This window comes from Numenius arquata, chromosome 10 (assembly GCF_964106895.1).
Source record: "Numenius arquata chromosome 10, bNumArq3.hap1.1, whole genome shotgun sequence".
Taxonomy (NCBI): Eukaryota; Metazoa; Chordata; class Aves; order Charadriiformes; family Scolopacidae; genus Numenius; species Numenius arquata.
This window is the reverse complement of record NC_133585.1, coordinates 15,582,952-15,605,687: the sequence shown is the minus strand read 5'-3', so window position 1 is coordinate 15,605,687 and position 22,736 is coordinate 15,582,952. Positions and strand designations below refer to the sequence as shown.

The 22,736-nt window shown below is 40.7% G+C and overlaps 1 protein-coding gene across 2 annotated transcripts in view; it reads right to left on the bottom strand.

Moving 5' to 3' along the window:
- ARID5B (AT-rich interaction domain 5B) overlaps positions 1 to 22,736 on the bottom strand; it is a 119,998-nt gene that overhangs the window by 51,087 nt on the left and 46,175 nt on the right. For both annotated transcript variants that reach the window (XM_074154774.1, XM_074154773.1), the window contains one exon: positions 20,506 to 20,736. In XM_074154774.1, coding sequence (XP_074010875.1) covers positions 20,506 to 20,736 — 231 coding nt within the window. The remainder of the gene's footprint in view (positions 1 to 20,505; positions 20,737 to 22,736) is intronic.

Genomic DNA, 22,736 nt, shown 5'->3' with positions numbered 1-22,736 from the left:
ACAGGACTTGATCAGGGCTATGCTATTTGCTCTACACTCCTAGTGACCAAACACCCTGGCTTGTAAGTCGCAGGAAGCCTGTAGGGTTTCCAAGCCTGGCTCCCAAGCCAGGGGGACATAACAAGCCCAGCAGCGGGGAGCAGGGGCTGGGGAGTAACTTTAATACTGACCTGTATTAATTAATTAATACCCCCCTGCAATAGGCACGCAACTGGCTGCTAAGCCCAACATCATCTAGCTGTTTCAGGGCCCACCTGTATCCCCGTGGAAGGGTGGTACACCTGGCAAGCCACTGTCCCCCTTGCCTGCAGACAGGTCTCTTGGGCTGTGCTTCTCTTTAGGTGTGCACAATACCTGATGATGTGCTCTGTGGGATTAGGCTGCTGGAAGACTGTGGAAGGTTCAGAAGGCTCAAAAACTTATTTTCTCTACCTCATGAAATACACAGCAAGAATTTTATTGACTAATCCCAGTCAGTCCCATCCTCTTGATAGCATCTGGAAGGGTTTTCACATTGTACGGGAATCCTCATCCTCATTTCCAATAAAGGGATTGCTCCACTCCCAAATTCACTCACTCTGCCTGCAGCTGGATCTAGGTTTTTCCTAGAAGCTTCCTCACCAGCCATGACCTGACGCTGCTTTGTTTAGGAAACCTGACAAAATGCCATGAGCGGCCAAACCTTCTGTATATCTAATTTTAAACAGATAAAAGTAGCACCAAGACGAATCAGCACCTCTCCTGCATTTCCAAGTACACTATTAAGCAGATTTGGACTTCACCTAGGGTGAATATGAAGATTCATTGTCCCAAGAGATAAATATTGACTGACGAAAAGCAAAGGTCAAATTGGTCAATATTTACTCAAGAAACTCTAAATCTTGATGCAGTGTAACGTACACTCTGAATGTCTTCATCAGCTGTCTCTGGAGATCTTTTCATCATGACTAAGGATTTCAAAAGTGTAATCTTCTTCCTTCTAAAATTCATACTTAAAACCTCACGCACACCTACTGCAAATAGGAAGCTTCCATGCTTATGCCTTCAGAAAAAGGAGATGTGCTGTTTTGCAAATGCTATCTGCCCAGTCTGCATGCCAAAACTCAGTAGCTCTGACCTCCAAAGACGTGAACAATAAAAACTTTCTGACTCATCACATGATGGTATTTCAGACTACCATGAACAGGAATTTCTTCTTTGGTAAGGATTAATGCACTCCCTTCTCCCTCCGTCTCAAATATCTGTAAATTAAGGCTGAAACTTTATCTCAAGCTTCTATTTCACACAAGGAACTACTTTGAGACAATGTCAATCAAAAGCTTTGGGGGAGTTACAGTCCTGTTATTTACTGTGGCAAGTATGTTAGTCCTATTATTTATCTACAGTTTAAAGCTTACTGCCTGATTTCTGAAGGTCTCCTACCATGATATTTTTGTCTGAAGCCACAGCACTATGGACTCTTCTTCCCACAGAACAGCAGTGTTGAAAATAAACATTCCAAGAAATTTATAAAGGATGATTTTTCTGAAGATGCTTGAGGAAGGAAGACACTCGAATCCTCTGGAGCTTCAATGAGCTTGTCCCTCGAATTCCCCTCAGCACCTTCACACAGCCACTCAATGATCAAGAAGGCACCAACTCCTCCGTTCATTCAAACGCTCAAGCATGGCGGGTGAAATCCTATTTCTAACCTTTGTCTTCACTAAACAGTCAAACATAGCACAGATTTGCCGCAATCACCATGGAGATAGTTGGTTTCAAATTAGGCACAAACTGTTTGTTTCCTTTGCTATTTTTATTGTGTTTTGAGCCTATTATGCTCCTCCCACCCTGCCCTTTCTTTATCTTTACTGGCAAATGAGAAAAATCTGACTTCAGTGGGAAGTCAGGTCCTAGCCACAGCCACTCCTGAACTCGGTGGGGGATGGTGGCGATCCCCTCTTCTCAATTGCCTTCCCTTGCTGGTTGACAACCAAAAAGCCTGCATGAGGCCAGGCTCCGCAGATGAGATGATGACACAGAATGTGCAAATGAAGTCCCTGTTAGCTGGAAGAAAAATGTGAGCCTTGTTCTTTGCAATTTCATAGTTAGGCCTACTAGGCTTGGAGGAATTAATTTATTCTCTGCAAGAGAGAATAAGAGGTAGGCTTCAATCTCACGTCTACAATGGCATGAACGAACCACCAAGGGCTGGCACAAGAGAAACGGCATTACCTTGGCGTAACAAAGAGGAGTGGGGATGGGGATGGGACTGTACGGTGAAGGGGGGTGAAAGGCCAGCACCTGGCATGAGCAACTGAGGAACAGGAGGACTGAAGCAACACGGAGTGGGGAAACCAGGGTTCTGGGCTGTTTGGATTATACACAGAAAGCAAATAAAACCAGCACCACGAAGCCAGGTGCAAGCATCACTCTTCCACAGGGCAACACCTGGGCTACTGCAGCTACTGAGCACCCTCTCCCCACAGAACGGCTGACCTGCACCTCCGAAAGCAAGGAGGAGTTGTTACTTGACTCCCAAAGATGTGAAGTCTCTAACAGAAGTTCCTTTGGTGGCACAGAAAAAGACACAAGTACCGATAGTGCTGAATGTAGGTTTCCCACAGCCCAAGTCAATGGGCTCCCTGTGCCAAAAATGCAGCAGGCTGGGATCTGACAGTCCCAACGATGCATATGCCAACGCAAGCCTTTCCCACAGCTCTGCAACAGGTACATCGCTTCCTTTAAAACAGCATCAAGTCTCCACTAAAACACCCCTCTGCTTCTGGAATAGTATGCAATCCATAATGTGGAACTTAAGTTTAAATTTGAAGACCAATTAAAAAAAATAAAAATCAATGAAATGCTTTTATGAAACAGGAGATTGATCTGCAGCTTAAAACTTCCAGTAATGTAATATTTTAGAACTTTAATAAATAATGCTTTTATCTTGATTGCAAAATAATACCCTGCCATGAAAATACAGAGCAGAGGTAGGAAAATGTTCAACAAGAATTAAAATGTCACACTTTGCACAGAACGGAGCATTACAATTATTGGTGAAACACATTTTTCAAACTTGTTAACACAAAATTAACAATTACATACATCACTTAATTCTATAAATGCATATCTCTCGAAGTACCCATTAGTAACCATGCCTAGTTCAGTTTTAATATACATGCAGGCTTTGCAGCACAGAGGGGATGTAACTATGCGAGCGCTGGCACAGTAAACCCTGAAATGGCAAGTGCTATTAAATTGAGATGCAATCACGTTGAAAGGGAAACATTAACAAACAGCAGACAATTGAGAAGAAAATACAGGGCGCTTGTGTTCTAATACATGTGCTTCAAAACCTTATATAACTATTCATTGTCTAGTTCATCTGGCCAGGGGCCCAGTTTGCTCTATGCTATGCTATACTAATTTTATAATAATAAACTGTTACACAAGCTTTATGCAGTCATGCATATGAAGAGGTTGTGGAAGACATTACATTTTATTATCTTTCTAGCAAAGACACTATCTTGAAATTAAACATAGCCTGGTAGAAGTATGTACGAGTTTAAAAAAAAATTAAAAGAAAACAAATGTGAGTATATCATTAAAAACAAAAAACAAAAAAAAAAAAGAAAAAATCCTTTCAAAAAGGCTCTTTTCCTCCTCTGAATATCACCTTCACATTATGCATGACAGATGAATACCACTAATCCCATAATACAATGCAAGAATCTGCATGTTCCTGGACTATGCTCGTTTGAAGACAATCAGTGATTTTTGGAAACACATGCTTGCTTTTTTTTTTTTTAAATACACCTTCTTTTCGTAAAAACAAGGCAAAATGGTTTACAAAGCCAAAAGGAATGCGTGAAATAGCTGGGGTTTAAAAACCCTTTATGTTATTTGCTCCTTTAGCATGAACCAACATGAACCACTGAGATGCTTCAGTTAAGATTTATCTGAACCACAAGACATTTGTAGGATAGCAGTTGGAAAACATGGGGATAAGAGAGACAGGGCACAAAAGCATACACAGTACAAACCAGATGCGATCCATAAAAGTCATTTCATATTCCACATTTGTCTATGGAATTGTCTGAGAATTTTCTGCTGAACATTATTTCCAGGTTTATCACAGCGGTTCAAAACTGGCTATATTTAGTCACTGACCAGTGCCAGAAAGCACTACCAGACTATAGGATCATGGCATATTTTAAGTTTGATATCTCATCTACCATCAAGGCCAGAAATAAATGCCTTTTATAATCAGAAAGAGTAAAAGCCTCAGACCTCCAAGATACATAAGGGATTTTTTTCAGCTCTAAGTCATGAGATATCAACCTCAAAAATCACATTGTTCTGATTACCATTGTGCGTCTGCTAGTTCCCAATCACCTCTACGTATTTTGATTTCAACATTTTAACATCTAATATAAAAAAAACCCAGTAAAGCTAGTGAACCAATGTTTTATGTGGGGCCCCTGAAGCACTTCCACATGAAAATACCATCACCACATACCAAAAGCAAAGAGTCAGCAGTCAAGTGGCACTGAAGTCAACGGGTGTACAAGCAAACCCCAAAAAGCTTTAATGCCAGATTCCAATCTAAATCATATCACTGTCAATCCCAAGTAATTGACTCCTGTGGATTTACATGAGTGGAAGGAAGATCATAATCTTGCTCTTAACCTTTACCTTTGAAGCAGAGATGGTCATAAATCCGATTTTTCTACCCAACAGGAAAATGCCAGAATTCCATCATTTTCTTCAAATCAGGGCAGGCAGTCAAAAACGTTTTGAGCAACACTAATGGGCAACTATCAGGCTCTTTAATTTTAATGTGTCTGATGAAAAGAAACCGGATGAAAATGCTTCTACAGATCAAAACTCTTTTGTCTCAAATGGTTTTGACATTAAACTGAGTCCTACCAAACCGTGCGTCCCAGGGCCCTGTGCTCCCTCACTCCACCAGTTGAGCACCAAGCCCTGAGTGTCCTGAGCTGCTGTGATGGTACAACCACTGGGGAGACTGGGGAGCAGCACCAGACCTCATCTGGAGAAAGGGACAGTCACAGGACATGGCCACACAAGCATCACTGTGGCAAAGTTGTCCCCAAGAGTATGTAAACCCAGCCTGATAAAGTTCAGTCCTTCCAACCCTAGACTGAGCATTTCATTTCAACCTTTTTAAAGAAAAAAAAAAAGCAATAAAGACCAAAATCCAAACAGACACATAGTGGCTGTGGGGTGTTACTGTGGAAAAGATTTCCATTTCACTCAAATGGCATCTTCCAGTGCTAAAAAAGGCATCAAGGACTTGACTCAGAAAAGTGAGAAAACCTCCTGCAAAGTAAAAGTTATGCCAGAATTAAAATGCAAAATGAGAAGAAGTGGGAACCAGGTGGTAATGAAAGAGAAAGGATGGAGCCAAGCCGCATGCAAGGGGTTTACCTGGCGTTTAGACCCATGCCCAAAAATCTCCACCAAAGGAACTTTACCCATTCTCTAGCTGCAGGTGGAATACAAGAAGAGGTGACAAAACTTTCCCTCAGCCATTAAGGAGTGTTTCTTGCCTTTCTATAATTTAACTATTGTTGCTTTGTTTTGGTCTAGGATTCTGAAACTAAGGAAGCCCAACTGACTGCAACGTCCTGCAACTGCTTCTGGCTGCATGACTGGTTTCATCTCCACATCTGACTGACGTGCAAGTTGGAGCTCGCTCGTATTCACTACTTCTGGATTGCCCAATTTTCATGGGTATTCATGCTTAGACCCCAAGAGTCAGTGCAGCCCTGATGCCTTCTCCAGCTCACCTGAAACGGGGGCTGATGTTTCTGCTCATTCATCTCAGCTTCCTTTGCTCTCCCGAATATTTCTGATGGTTGCTAGGCAACTATTGTTGAATACATGCATGAGGCATTAATTGTCTGAGCACTTTAAAAGAGGAAAATTCTTTAAAACTGAGGACACTGCCATACCAAAAATAGGATATTTCCTTTATGAAGGGCAACACTCGTGGCTGGGAATGTTGGTAGCTACAGCATGCCAGAGGCCAGATGAGTCACAGACATTACTCACATGCAGCATCTTAGAAGCGTCTTAGAAGACCTGACTTCATAATAAAGTTTTATTTTAAATGAAGTGCTTCAGATCTAGTTTTATCTTCTGACTGCTGTCATTGGGATATCATAGAGCACATTTTCATGAAATTAATGGCATTGGGTCCAGCTGCTGTTACACAGTGTTAGAACTTACCGAGTGTATCAATTCACTACCTTCTAAACCCAAAATGGCACTGGCAAGTACTCCTCTTCGCCACACTTCAAAGAGATACTATAGTCCCACTGCTGATCCTAAGTGCTTCGTGCTCCTTACCAGTAAATGTGGATTTCATTTTATAGGGTCTTTTTTTCCAAAATACATTCCAATGTCATGATCAAGCTCTGAAGACAGTAAACACAGACTTCCATAAATTGACTTAAGCTTCTAAACTAAACAACTGCAAGGATTTGCAGCTAGGTAATTTTTGGATTGTTTTTTTCTTTTTGTTTTATAACAAACCCATCTCTACCATAACTAAACATTCACAATGTACATGTATTCATCTTAATTACAGGCTGCCTTTCAAAATACCAATACCAAAAAAACCCCGAAGAACCATCATTTTTTTGGCAAATCAGTCAAATGATTATGGTTCATTGCAAAATCAGGATGCTATAAAAGAATGAGGGTAACTATACTGCTAATTTTGAACATGGTATTCTGAGCTAATTGCTGCTAAAGACCCTGGGAATAATCTTTTCCGTTTTTCAAAATTGTGCTCTACCTCTGTGAAAGTACTGTAATGGGACACAGGCTCATCTCAGCGAAGTTCAGCTGAGGTTTGTAAGACTTTAAGATGAAGATGAAGTGACTTATTTAATCAACAAAGTGAGAAACAGAATCATCAACACCTATTTAAAGTAAACATGCCATCCCACCGCAAAGAACCCTTTTCACTGGGAGTTAACTTCTACTAGAGTTGCAAATCCAGGGTGAAACACAGGAGGATGATGACAGACCTGGAAGGTTGCACAGTACCTCTCTGTTGAAGCAGCAGCATTTGTGAATGTCACCCATGTTAGCAGGATGATCACCATTACCCTTTTCACATATTCCCTTACCCTTTCTGTGGGCAGAAACTGCTGATTTCAAATAAAATCCTCCTCTTCTATTACTCACTTGTTGCTAACACCTGCTTTTTAATTAACATGCTCTTTAAAGCTATTACAGAAAAAGGTAAGGTAACTGGAGACGTCTGTGAAGGACCCATCAGGGAAGACTCATGAAGTCAGTCCAGTAAGTCTGTAGATGATCTCGCAGTGTGTTGCTGCACATTTAAATGAGATGCTATTGAGTTACGTTTTCCATACTTCAACTGAGGAGACAGCCCTTTGTAGATGTTAGTGATGTGGCCTAAAATGGACCAGCTCCCATTCTCCCTGAGCAGATATCCCCAACAGAGAACAGACAAGAGACCGATGAGCCCCCAGAGACCACAGCAGAGGAGCACTCTGCCCAGCTGGGGCTTTGAGACAGGCAACTGATCCTAGTGGATGGAGACTGTTAAGAAGAACAAAGAGGATGTGGGGTATCAACAGCCACCAAGGTGGACCAGTGAAGACACTGCCATTTATCTTGTAACACACCAGCTTCCTGCATAACCCTGTTCCTCAGCTGCTGGTCTACAGAGCAGATTCAAAGCTTTGCCTTGTCTACTTAAGCGTGTAAGCAAGTTTTAGGAAGGTCTGCTTTATTGTATAATAGACACAAAATCCAGCACGATGTAGCCTTTGCTGGCCTAGATGCTATAAATGACATATATTAATACAGTAATTTTTTAAGGCCAGAAGGAATTGTCTACTTTCTACTGTCTATATAATGTCAGAGTAACCACTGGATGAAGACAGTATCTCTTGTGTGAGTAAGGACCATGTCTTTTGGAAAGAAGTCTTGATATAAAAGATTCAAGTAACAAAGAATCTATGTTACTCCCAGCTAAGTTGTTCCCATGGTTAATTACCCCTAGCTGCTAGATAATTGTGCCTTCGTTTCAGCATTATTTTATCTGCTTCCACTTTGAAGCACAGGGTCCTGCTATGTGTCTGGTTGCCAAATTACAGAGGCCTCTACCCTCACAGGTCTTCTCCTCAGGGAGGTACTAAGAGACTGTGATTGGGCGCCTTAGTCTTCTCCTCCATGCACTAAATGGATTGACATTCTTTAGTCTTTCACTTGAAGGCAAGAGTTTTCCGTGCCACGAATTGTTCCTTGGGTCCTTCCTTAACCCTATCCAGTATTTCAATGTGACATGCAAAGCACAAGGATCAGAATTGGGCACAAAGGTGAAAGTGGGGGAAAAAAATCTCTCTAATGAAGCCTTTCTGCTCTTCCATGTTCCTCTGCAGCCCATAGTTCAGAATAATATATTTGAGTATTAGTGCAGTTATCCCATGAAATTATCACTTTTTTTTTGCAGAAAACCATTATCATTTGAATGACTTACCAAAAATGTTAGCTCTTAGGGGGTTTGATAATGATTTCCTCTAGCATTATATGCAGCTCTAGTAACACCTCCCTATTTCTTCTCACTATTCCCCTGCTTATTCATCTAAGAACCAGGTTTGCTCTCCTACTCTAGTCAATTGGTTATCTATCATTACCCTCAAGTAATTTATGGCATTAAGACCAACACAGCAGCCCTGAGGCACAAGGAAATGCTTGTCTGATCACTAAAAGACCAAGATGCAGCTATATATAACGCCAAAGCCCAAACTTCAGCTTAAATGTAAACTCTCACTACTTCACTGGCCTTTGGCCCATAATGGACAATAAATCAATTAAAGCATATTACAAAGTCCTAATTGCCGATGATAAACCTACAAAAAAAAGCAACTTTTTTTTTTTTTTTAATTTTACTTGCCTTCTTATTCAGTACTTGTACATAAAAAGAAAAAAGTCCTATGAAGAAACTACCAGCATCCACTGGCTATGACTGGGTAGATGGATGCTTACACCATAACACATTAGTACCTTCTCCAGTGGAACAGAAGCAAAAAGGGATTGCTGAGGTCTCTTTAGCTGTTTGTGAAAATGATAAACTAATTCACATATTGTCTGTGATCTGTCTGATCAGGTTTATGAAGTTGCTGACAGGTAAGGAGAACTTACTCAAACAACACTGTTGTCAATAGAGGTGAAAACCCCTCCTCTGGATCACTCTTAATGCCCTCACTTGATTTCAGACAGAGAAAACTATAGCAAGAATTTTAATGCCCTATTTTCCCTCTTTTGCAATTTGATTTAAAAACAATTTCACAAAAACCCAGCCACGTGGAATTTAAATTCTGCAGAAGTCTCACCCACCAGTAATTACCACTGCAGTGTTTAAAATTTTAAAAGAAAACAAACCCAAACCTGAACAAAACACTATTTTTCAATTAATTTTCTTCCTCTGATTTCTCTCCACATTGCATCATCTCCCAATTACTGTGATTTTGCTGAGTGTGCCAGTCTCTTAAAGACACAGCTATAAAATGTATGGACTAATTGTTGAGCAGAACTGAAGAGCTATTAAAACTGCAATAGTACAGCACTTCCAATGGTAGTCTATTATTTCTACATGATTGGTTTTGTACAGTCCAACTCATGCAGTGAAACTCTTAGATAAATTAACTCCTTCGTTTTGACATAAACATCAAAGGCAGAATTAAAGGAGAATGAACATTATTTTCTGCTGCTATTTTAGCCATGGTGTTCATAACACCCGTGCATGTTCCTGGAAAGTTAAAAATTATTTAAATTGAGAAAGCCATTTGCTGTTTTATCAAGTCTGTAATACATAAAATTTGGCTCCAGAATTATCTCATTTTCCCATTTCATGTTTCCCTGTCTACATGGTAGAGCATGTTTACAGAAATTTATAACTATAATATACAATTCAGTCATTTCTAAACAGCTCTATAAGAGTAAGTCTGAAATGTACACATTTTAAAGATTACTTAGTGAACACCAAACCCTTTCCCAGCTGTTTTAAATTTTGAATTTCCCAATAAATGAATAACATACTAAAAAAGCAAACAGGATCTGACATTATTTAGTCTAAGTTTCTAAAATGGCATAACATCTGTAGCTAAAAACAATTTTGAATAACTATATTTAACTAGAGCAGTATTCTATTATTCATAGCTCATTTTCCTTGCAGACTAGGGGACTTAATGCGGTGTTCAAACATTTCAAACATTTATTTTAATTGTTTAGTCCTTCCAACAGCCAAACTGCAGCAAAAAGGGGGGGGGGGGAGACGGGGGGGTAGAAAGAAATCTTCACCCATATCTTTTATATACATTCATGTGACCAACTCATGATCTCAGTTAAGTGCCACAACCGTTCATTAACACACATCACAGCCCCCCAGTCAGCAGTGCGAGCTTTGAAATCACGCCAGGAGCAGGGGCTCAACAAATGGCACTTTGACCTTTTCACTACTAACTTCAATCTTTATTAAAATCTAAAGTCGTCAGCTCTGTCTCCCTCTTTTACCATCTTTTATCTGCTCCCGAAATACCTAATATTCATTCATTAAACGGAAAAGTTTCCTACATTCTTACGTAATGATAGATTCCCCTTTCACTTGCAATCGGCTTGTGAAATGCCTTTGATTAAAAAAGAGAACAAAATGCCCCCTCCCCCCACCAAACAACTCTAAATTCAGATTGCTCACTCATTTCCAGGGAAATCAAGCATGCTCCCTAATATTAAAAAAAAAAAAAATCTCATGGCATTCAGGCAAGTTTAGCTGCATTTTATGTTCCTCCTATTAAAATCCAACTTAGCAACACACAAAATGCTCACCAAGCTCTTTGCTTGCTTTTTTGATTTCACTTTTGCATCTTCCCATCTTCAGCCTGAGCGTTTGTGGGGAGATAGAGACTGTTTTTTTTGCCCAGCAGGGCTTCCTTTCTCTACAATAGAGTCACCAAAACCAGCAGTCCCATGGAGTAAAATGTAACTACAGACAAATAGAGGCTTTGATCATTTTTATGGTGCTCAAACATAGATGGAGGGGAGAGAAATCATGCATTTGTTTTTTTTTTTTTTTTTGTTTGTGGGTTTGTTTTTTTTTTTTGCCTAGCAGTAATTAACTAACTACACATTAAGAACAAAAATCAGAAAAGGTTCACGAGTCATTTATGTGTTTTCATTTTTTGTAAACTTTCTGGCACACCCTATATGCTTCATTTCTTGCTTTAAATAAGTAAGTACTGGAAAATATGCATAGTATTTGGAACCAAGGCTAATGACATATTAATTCAAAGTTTGCTTTGTGTAAGTTTGCATTTTTCAGATCTGAAATGAAACTTCAAGGAAACTTAAAACTTGCCTGCAACCTTTAATTTATACCTCCCTTCACCCACGGATTATCTAGAAGGTATAAACTATTCATTTAAGCGGCACAGTGAAGTGTCATCATTAGGTGGCTCAGTTGCCTGGGATACTACTATCAGCCTGACCAGTAGGGAACCTGGGAAGTCTGAGCTCTGAAGGGGGGAAAAGTAAACAAAGTAATGAGTAACAGTTACAGCTGCTTAAAATGTGTACATTAACCTCGGTATTGGGCAACTATTTGCTTTTCAGAGGCAGCACCCTCTGATTGAAATAATGACAAATATTTTGGAAATTCCATCTGAAGCCAAAATGAAATTACTCAAGTGCATGCCGGGAGAACAAAGCTTTTTAGTATACCTTCAAATGAACTCAGGTAAGTTTACAAATGGCCTATACCTAAAAGACCATTAACTAAAATTACATTTGTTTTTATTGAAAGACAGCCTCAAGTGCTGACATGTAATATATGACATGTGATACATAATAATACTCTTAAACCAGTTCTGACATAATATCTCCCAAGGCATAATAACCACAAATGACTGCTTTAGTTAAGAACTAGCCAGAAGCAAAATAGATCCATGTAAAAGTAGCTTTAACCATAAATACCTCAACAATATTTTATGTCACTTTGTAAAAAAGTTAAAGGAGTCCCATAATAATTAACAACAAAAACTTCATGTTCTTTACTATTGTATGGTGGTTGTGAAAGGTTATTTCATAGTCCCGCAGCTGCCAATGCTGTAAATTATGCAGGCACCAAGAAGCATTAAGGAGAAATAATAGCAATTTAAACTAAGGCTGACGTAATTCATGATAAACAGTCATTGGAAAATATTACAATGTTGTCTTTTTTGAGTGGGTTTAATCAGAAGAATGTGACCATATTCTGACATAAACCACTTCTCTTTTCCATTGTACGGGCGCAGGAATGGCCCTTCCCTGGCCGCAAAGGTCTCCCCTGATTCTGGCCACCGCTGAGCCCCAGCACCTTGGGGACACTGCTCGGGAGGCTTGGGACACCAGTGGACCGAAAGCTCTCCTGACACAAAGCTCTAGAGTCTGGGCAGACCCAGTGGTCGAAGGGAGGCACTGAAACAAGGAAAGCATTCAAATGAGGATGCTCTAATGGAGGCATATTGCAAAAAGAAAAGAAATAAGGTGGCTCCAGAAATGAGAACATGTATGATGGACACGGCTCACACTCACGATAAAACCAGCCTGCCTCACCGTTCGCTATAATGAGAAAAAGTGATTTTGATAGCTGAATCATAAAAGTAGCCACGGAGTGGAAATCTTATATAGAAGGAATTAGTCATTTATATCTACAATCACTTAGTGAACGGACACCAATAAAACAGAGGCATGTGTAATAGATGACAAAACCCATGTGATAAGTTACATTTATCAGGCAAAGAAGAACAGCTCACTCGGTAACCCTTTGTTTGCTGGAGCTAGACATTAATTCTCTGCCGAACTCTGGCTGATAAAACATGTAAACCCCACAATACCATCATATAATCACTCTTCAATTAAAAACTAAAAAGGAGAAGTTGTTAAAAGTGCCAGACTGGAAGCGGGCACACCCAAGGTCTCGGGTCTGCCACGGGCGCTTGGAGGAGGGAGGATATCTTACCTCCCATCCTGTGAGAGCCCCAAACCCTGGGATGTTCCAGCATGGAGGCCATACCAGCCACCCTGTGGTTCAGAGCCCTGATGCAGCGTAAACCCCTCTTTCTCCTAGATTGTGACCCAAGGGCACCCAAAGAAGAATGAAGCCATACTAGTTTCCCAAGCGCCCTCGCCATGGGAGCTGTGTTCTCGCAGAGGTGCCAGCCAGCCACCACGAGCTTCTGGGCAGCTTCCCACCTCCTCTGTGCGGGACAGCCGGCCACCAACAGCCCTGGCTGAGGAGTGATGCCAAGGGGCCGGAGGAAATGGGCAAAAGCAGCTTTTCAGGCAGCACCTGCCCCTCCACTCAGCATCTGCTGCCTTCCTGAGGGCAGCGGGAACACGCAACCCGAATAAAATCAGTGATTCTGTAGATGTTCACCATAAAGGAGTTTTGATTATAAAGTGGAAAATAGAATCTATCTTAATATTTATCCCCATTACGGCTATGGTTGCTAGTGAAAATGTACAAAAAAAAAAAAAGTAGAAGCTAACAGCATTTGTTTCTATTGAAGTTCTTGCAGACAGGAAGGTATTTTATCTTACTTTACCACACATTACTTATGTTCACTTAACAGCTTGCTGTTAACATTGGGCGAGATTCTGCCCTTGGTTAACTGGTGAAAATCTTGAGTAGCAGCCACTGAAGTGGATCGAGTTATTTTGGATTTACGCCACTAAGCGAGACAGAATGTGACCCCTTATCAGTGCCTTTTTGCTTTGAGTATACAAATATTTTATGCATTTCAGTGAGTGACAGAATGCAAAACTTGCAAATATTTATTTTTAGATGTATGGGGAAAAAGCAATTAGAGCTAAAAATGTTAAGAATGAAGAAATCACTTAACAGAAGCAATTATGTTGGGCACATAAACAGCTCTGCCTTCAGACATTTTATTCAAACGCTGCAGAGCACACTAGAAAATATCAATTGTTTAAAAAAACTGCAAGTATTTTTTCACAACTGAAAAATCAATCATTATAAACAACATCTGGTGATCATTAATATCTTACTCTACAGTTGAAGTAACAAAATAAGAAAGAAGTCTGACCAGAATCCAGAACATTTCCAGATTCGCTTTTTCAACCTAAAAGCTTATGTTTGTAGAGGTAGGGTGGGAGGGAAGAGGAAATGTACATTTATCTATATTGTACCCAGCACTATTATGCACTAGTCATTACTTCCCCTCCAGCTATGTCCTGTTTTTGTTTTGAGAGAGTTAAAATTTGAAATATTTAGCTAAGCCACCCTGCCCAGAACCTTGGAAAAGATTTGCCTATTTTTCAGACTGTTGGAGATGCCACCATAAAGCTCCATCTAAGGAGGTCCCAGTATCCACACTAATAAAAAGCCTCCACACCCTTCCTATTGCATTTCTAAATGCTTAAATCTTCTAGTCTTAGCAGAGGACCACTAACACCATTCCTGCTCTAACATCACATTTGTATTAAAACAAAAAAGCCTGAAGCATTTATCTGGAAACTTCAGGGTTCTCTAAATTTCACTGAAGGAAATTATCCTGCAGGTAGCCAAAATGGTCAATAGTAATAATGCTGATATTTTACGTCAGTGGAAAAACATTTAAAAACCACCCTTTCAGGCCTAAGTACAATTTTTTAACTAGAGGTGGTTTAAAAAGAAAAGCCAACTTTGACTAACACAAATAAAGTCAGCAACAGGAAAACTGTATTTCATTTAGACTGGAAACATTCTTCTTTCTTTTTTCTTTTTTCTTTTTTAAGTTTCATTCCCTGCCAAGGTTTTGTTTTGTTGTGTTTTTCCCCTAAACAACTGATTTTTATCTATGAGTCACAAACTTCTGTAAACTGAGATGTATAACAAAAGCAAAGACCAAATTTCAGCTATACTAGGAGTAATGGTACCACTCTACATCCTGAAGTCATTAGCTTTCATCCTACACATTCTTTCTGGCACATGACCTATCCCTAAAAAGTCCTGCCATGGCTTCCTTGGTCAATGACAAGACGGAAGGTGAGTCCGTCTGAAATTGTTGGCTCAGAAACCTCGGCGGCTGGGAGGATGGGTAAGTCATCCCTCACTCCTCACCGCTCCCTGCCAGCCCTGGAAGTGAGAGAATCTGCTTTCTGCGTTGTTTTACAGGGAGATAGGAGTTGTTGAAGGTTTTGGTTTTAATGGAGATGATTTTTCCCAATGTAAGCAATATATCGGATTTTTGGGGGGAAGAGGAGAGGAGGAAAGGGAGGCCTGCAATGTCATTTACACATCACTTTTTTTCAACGAGCAGTCTCCCTCTGCATTGCTCATGTTATGTTAAAATGAAGAAGTTTCATTTTTCAGAGAAAAAATAATATTAATACCACAGCAGGATGTAGCTCTCTTAGGTTTTGGCATGAAATGTTTTATAAAAAAATTGGCCTTTACACACAAAAATAAAACTTTTAACCTTCTTTTGGGGGTGAACAAGTGTTTACAGTACCCCAGGGACCAAACAGCTTGTTTAAGGGCATATTGGACCCAGCATGCTATAAAAATAATCTAGAATGACTTAAAATTTACCAAATAGATTTTAAAAATTGAGAAGAAATAAAGGAATTCAGTTTTCTTTCACACTCCTGTTTATAGAAAAAGCAACCCCATGCTCACAAAATGAAAACGAGACTTCTGGTTATCTTTAGCAGGCAGGACTTATAATATTTATCTAACAAAGCACCATGACACATCCTTCTGTGCAAGATTTTCACCTGGTGAAGCTGATGGAGCTGCAGAAATCCAGCATCACCCAAGCACCTGACCCTCCTGCTTCTAAACTGTGCTTCTGTTCCCACCAAGTTCCCAAGTCTGGAGAAGGTGGAGGTCATGCTGACAGACGTATCTCTTGCTCCCTTGCTGCAAGGGCCTGCTGCAAGGGCCCACATGCATTCGGCAACACAGCCCACAACTGGGTTGGGAAAGGATCCATGCTCATCGATGGAAGTCATTCCATGCAGTGGAGCAGGCATGAGTCTGGCACAAGGCCAAGTCACCTTCTTCAGACAAGCAAACACAGAGGATGAGTGCTGCTCTAGCAACAACTGCAGACTGATTTCTGCCCAGTGACCCTCAGATACACCTTCTGGACACTGCACAGGCAGCTTTGCCTCCAGCTAGATTTCTTCAGTCTATAATGAAAACTATTAGAATCCCTATTTTTTCATTCCTTCTCTCTCGCAGCATATGACCACACAGCAAATGCCAGTAAATTACATGCATTTACAAAAGTTATTGAATAACAGTAACCCCAGAGACTGATAAATGAAAAATATTTCGAAAAATGTCTTTACCAATGATCTCAAGTTGAAGAGAAATGAATTGTTCAGCCGGTACATATTATTTTTATTTTAAGGGAGCAGAGGAATGAGGAAATAGGGTTTTGGTTTTTTCCACATGCCAATTAATAGGAGCAGTTAGATAAAGGAATGCATAGGTGAACTCTAGTCTGGACAGAGAAATTACATGAGGCCATGAAGAGAACTGATCCCGTTCGCTCACTCTGCTGCATTCAGCTGGTCCCTCCCTCGGGCAGGCAGACGTGGCCCATGGGACCACGGCAGGGACTTTGCTGCCACTGCTGCCTGGGTCCAGCCCGAGGTCTCCCTGTGGCCCTTCCTCAGTGCCACCTGCAAGAGTGCATGGCCTGGTGCCACCACCAGGCAGGGCTCAAGCTTTTTTGCTTCAGTTTGACCAGCCTCCTGCGCACATTCAAAACCCCAGATTTCTTGTTCCTAACCAGCAACACCAGCATTTCGTTATCCATCCAGACAGTTTCATGCTGGTAAGGACCTCTCCTTGCTCCTCCTTCAGGAGGGGAAGAAGTACACAGTCTGACTGTGGTCATATGCGTGAACTTTGGTTATCAGGACATCCAAGTACAGCTTATGTCTTCTGCTTTCTGAACAGAAGCAAGCTTTTGACTCTATCTGCGTTCTGAAGGGAAATCCTCCGAGGCAGTTAGATTAACTAATCAGTAGTTATATCAACAAGAATGGGAACAGGAGACTTCGTACTCACAGCAGTCTTCCCCCTATAAATGGAGAGCAAGTCCTTCCCTGGGAGGCTGAAAAGAAATAGATGCAAATGTCTGAGCCCTCCAGCTGCCAAGCCGATTCCTCAGCAGCCTGTTTATCCACTGGCCCCCTGCATGGGACACTGTGGCACACTGAACCAAGCTCGAGAAGAATCAGAAAAGGACTCTGCAAGAAAATCAGTCCTGAATATCCCTGCCCAGACCACTTGGGCACATGTCATACAGCAGTGAACAGGCAGGACAGAGGCAGACACAGGTAGCCACAGTGTCAGCAGCAGGTCCTGGCTGTGGTAGCCCATGCTGAAGCTGGAGGGGAAGCCTATCACAGCCTAACCTGTACAGAAGCTCTATGGAAATACAGAGGCCATCCACATGGGACTGCCCAAAGCATCGAAGCACCTCTTCCAGCCACATTTGCAGAAGCTGACAGACAGCATTTACATACCTTTTCTACGTAAAAAAGAAAAAAAAAAAACCCCACACCAAAATGACATCATTTATTGTCAACAAAACTTTTCTTCCTCATTTCCTGCTTTATTTAGTTTTTGTTAACCCCTACAGAATGGGGAAAAAAAGGAGGAGGATGAGAAGGAGTCAGAACTGAACAAACCATTTTTGTTAAAGCTGTATAATAAAAGTAGAGAGAATACTTCCTGGAAAAAAAATATTTCTGTATTAAAACTGCCTAACAAGGACAACAGCTTACACACTGCAGTGAATGGGGCTCTTTGTAAAGGTGTTTCTGGCATCTCACTTGTGACATGCTCTATCTGCCGCACAGTACTCCAACGCTCAGAGAACGTGTAACACCTTCCCCAACAGCAACGTTTCTGAAGAAGACCTGGCATCCGTATCAGAAGGCAGCAGTTCTCACATAAAGATATTAGTAGACCATATTTCCCAAATTTTGTACTCACTTTAGAGTTTGGAGAATTTCAGGTGATGGGGAAATACACATGTTCCTATCTTGTTCTTCTGCACACTTCTTTCATTTGCAAGGTAAGAAATAGCCAAACCCTTCAAATTAAACGTGTCTGGATCTCCTTGTAGACACCTTTTAAGAATTTTAGTCACATTTCTGTAATCTGGTCTCTCCTCAGATTTGACTGATAAATACCAGTGCCTTAGAGTAATCCATTTATCTACTGTACCACCCTGTCTCTGTTTAGCTTTAGCAGCCATCACTTTCCACATGTGACATCAATCTACATGATATCAATGTAAACTGTTTGTATAACGAAGTGTTGTACATTTTATTGTCCTGCTAGCAAAGAAAAGGATAAAACAGCACTTTGCCTGTTGCCTTCAACAAAGGTAGTATAATTGACACCATACATTTTGCAACACAAACGGAACCATATATTGGCCAGATTTTTCTTCCTAACACAGCAGGGCTTGCAAATTTTACCACATCATTATTTTCATAAGAAATACTTCTAAAGAGTAGTACTTTTTTTTTGTTTTTATAGGCATTTAAAACAATCTGCTTCTTACACCAAACTAAATTTTAAATATACATTATTAATTTCTATGGCTAAGATTTCTGTGATTCTGGTTTGATAATGAGATAATTGCCTTGCAAAGGTCAAGAGAACGGCACAGTTAGCTTTCAGAGACTGAACAAAGCACTTGCTATGGTTCACTAAGCGTAGTTTCTGCATCACTCCACATCTCTGATTCATCTATTACTAATATTCCATGATACACTTACATTATGGATCCAACTATTTCAACAAACCTGTAATCAAGGAGTGACCCTGAATAAAATACTCCACAGAAAGCAGATGGTACGCTCATCAAACGCCTTCCAGCCTAAAATAACCTTTTCCATATAAGAAGGATAGTCAATTAGAACTGAACTTTATATTCTGAGCTGGAACTCAGAGTAAATAAAAATCAACATGATACTATTATGTTATTGGACCGAACTTCCAGGGTGTTTCATTCATTTTTTCACCACCCCCACCCCTAAGAGCAACCAACACTTTTATTCATAGTTCGTTCAAAGCCTGTAATGTTTTATGTGAGTGTGAGTGGACTTGACAGTTTGGGCTGTCCTGCAAAAGCTTGACATCACAAAATTAAAAGTAGCCACAGCAGTAATGTGCTCCAGTAATGACAGTGCATGGGGAGGACCTCTCCTGCCTGTCAGGAGCTGATGTGTGCAGCAGCAGAGGAGCCATCCTGCGCTACCTCACAAAATGCCCCAATGCCACCGGTTGGGCTGGCATTTCTCTGCCAACACAACAAGGCCTGGACTGGGCGCCAAGCTCAAAGCCAGGGTGCTAGAGTTAGGAAAAAGGGGGGAGATGACTCTCCCATCATAGGCATCGTTGAACCCTTTCCCTCTCACTCCCATTATTGTTAAATGCATAATCAGTAATACTCTAAGAGACCACAAGAGCTTTCTTGCAGAGATGCAGGAATCTAACACAGCAAAGGTGTACCCACCGCTATGCCAGCAGACTTTGCTAGCATCAGCTGCAGCGCTCATCCATCTGGTGATACGGGTAATAAAACTTAATTCTCACAGCATAGGTACACTGCTAAAGAAATTACACTGGAGCCATTATGGGAGTTATCCTGGGTGTGTACACAACACGCATTCTGCCACACATTCAGCAGCACACCCGCTGCCCCTGGGTCGATCAGACACAAAAAAAGGTGTGAAATCACCTGACAGCTATCAGGAGTCGAATCTTGCAGCCCTCTCTCCCAGCTGAAAGGGGCTGCATACTCCCCCCGAGCTGCAGAGTATCCTCCACACCCTTGGAATTAAGAGATCACCTCCCAGAAGTGCCTCTGCACTTGTAAAATCAAGCTCCTAGCACTGGCGAAGCCCTCACTGAAAAAGCCCACGTTCCAGAAGGCCAGAAACACACTGGCTATAGCTGACATTTGTTCAGGGCCCTGGGAGCATACGTGTGGTTGATATGAGCTCTGCAAGAGCAATGGGACATGCAGGGAGTCTCTTCTATTTTGCATTTGTTAGCATATTGCACAAACAGTGACTTTTAAAAAAACCAACACGCTTTGTAAAGCTTCTGGAAAAACATAGGCTATAGGCAAACACTTAAGTATATAAATTTGAAATCCAGACAAGTGATCCTTTCACTTGTACCGAGTAACTGTGCTACACACTCTACCCGTGTAACGCCACTGATTGTGGTAAACTCAAGTTGCAATACTGAGATCACTAGTGGCAAGAAGCCTTCAGTCTCACAGAGGAAAGAGCACACTTGGTACTTAACGTTTCAAACATAAACAGCATTGGTTCATTAAAGGAATCACATCTTCCCCCTGGAAATCAGTGGACACTTAAAAAGAAGAAAAATGTCTTTACTTGTGAGAAAAAGAAAATAGCTGTAACGTGACTTACCAAACTCATCACATATACTTTCATTTTCTATTAGAGTAGGATGATCAAATGTATCCCGACAGTAGAAGATTTGGGGGTTCTTGCTTGTTACTGCAATGCCTCCCAGGGCCAAAACAAATTGGTCTGTTAGTATTGAAGAAGGCTTGTCCTGAATGCGTTTTAACATGGAACGATATCGACAGTACTGTGGATAGCTGAGAATTAGCAGGTTTGAATCTTCATCATCCTCACCTGGAAGAAGGAAAGAAAAAAAAACCAACCACCTCTTAGTATGTCAGAAAAATACAAAACAAGGGCTGTAACTCAAGCATCTCAGAAAACCCATGGCCCACTGGTTCAGTCTTTTCTCAAAACTGATCTTTTATAGAACAGCAGTTTTTGAAAGAAAGGTTAAAAATAGAAATTTAAAAAAAGTTTACTGAAACAGCTTCTTTTCTGGCTTTCTGTTCAGTTCTCCCATGCTTGCCCACAAGGACTCTACCTGGATCAGTAAGAAAACATCACTCTGCAGAAGTTGGCCAACAGCCTGAATCAAAGTGCTCTCTATACTTTGCCAACTTGGCTGCTTTGACAGAAATATTATCTGTCATTTTTACTCAGCTCCCTATACAGCCTTACTGTACTCATGTTTACACCAGCTAACATCCTTTAAAAATAATAATATACAAGCCCCAGAGCATACAGCTATTAATTCTCCTTTGAAGTACCTGATACTGGCAACTACCAAAGGGCCCCTGGGCCAGGAGGTGGGCTGATCTGTCCTGGTCATTGATGCTAAGCTACCCCAACAGGTGAAAATAACTTTCCTCACGTTAACTGCAAATGCAGCAGGACTCAATAAAACACCTACAGAGCACAATGAGCAAATGAATTTCCAACTGCTGAAAATGTGGGCTCAAAGTACAAAGCAATCTAGAGCTCAGACCTTTCCATTCCCCCAGATTTTAGATGATATTAGGCATAAAGGTGGCAGATTTTGAAATATCACAAACAAATTTCATCATATGATAACCAGCAGGAAACCTAACAGGAAAAAAAAACCCAACCAGAGGCACAAACACGAGAAATTATTCATTTGCAGGTATGCAGCCAGTACTTAACAGCACTTCTTTTTATGCTAATTTATCTCCTCTGGTGGGGTAACTGAACATGGCTTTCCATGCATGCCAATGAAGACAAAGCGAGAGTATGCAGTTTACGTTTTCTGCTGCACTCTGATTACTGAAGAACTCAGCTATTTCTTCTGTCAGAGACAAAAGGTCTACTATTTAATCCCATTACTAATACTGAAATCATCTTTCTTACCCTTAAAGTAAAATCACTTCAGATATTGAAAGAAATGTCAGATCAGTTCTCCCCAACTAAATACGATGGCACAACTCATCTTGATTCGTGTGAGGCAATGGAAATGTTGACACATAAAAGGCTAAATTTTAAAGTCTCTGGAAGCAGATATATCACCTAGAATGTCATCATGGCAGACGAATGCAATGCTGCAAAAAAAAAATCAACACAGCAGACGGACTTGGGAAGTACTGTTTTTACAAGCACAGCTCCTGAAAGCCATTACTTTTAAAAACTCAGAACTTTCCCCACTACCCTGACGTAAGTGGGGAGATCAAACGATTTGTGTAAAAAAAAAAGTAAGAGTAATACATTTTGGTAAACAGCATTGACATTACTTTTCTAAGAAAATAAAATTTATGGCCCTAAAACCTCTTTCGGTCAATCAGGATGTGGTCATGCCTGCCTTTGTTTTCAACAAGTAAGTATCCCATAAGCCGACACAACAGCACGACTGAGCCAATTGCTCCTGGGAATAAGGCTTTCTCTTCTTTATTAGGAAACTCTAAAAATCAGATCAGGAAAACTGTTCTAGGAATTAACAAGCACATGATCCATCCTTTAGTTCCGTTGAGAGTTTCATATATGCCTGCCTGACAGTTATTACTACTTTATACCGTTGTGTAGATAGTGGTGAGCTGAATCTGTTGATCTGACAGCACTTTTCTTATGCCAGGATGTGGTCAGCTTTTTAAACAGGGTGTATATAAATGTATGTCCCATGTGTCTTTGTAGTGAACCATTAGTTTCTAGACAAATGTTCTGTAAGTCCCCGCGCAGAATTACACAAACATTCTACCCCTGACAACTGACGGCTTAACTCAAACCCCTGGCATAAATTAAAATCAAGTCATTTTTTACAGGATCACTTTTATACACGCTTGTGC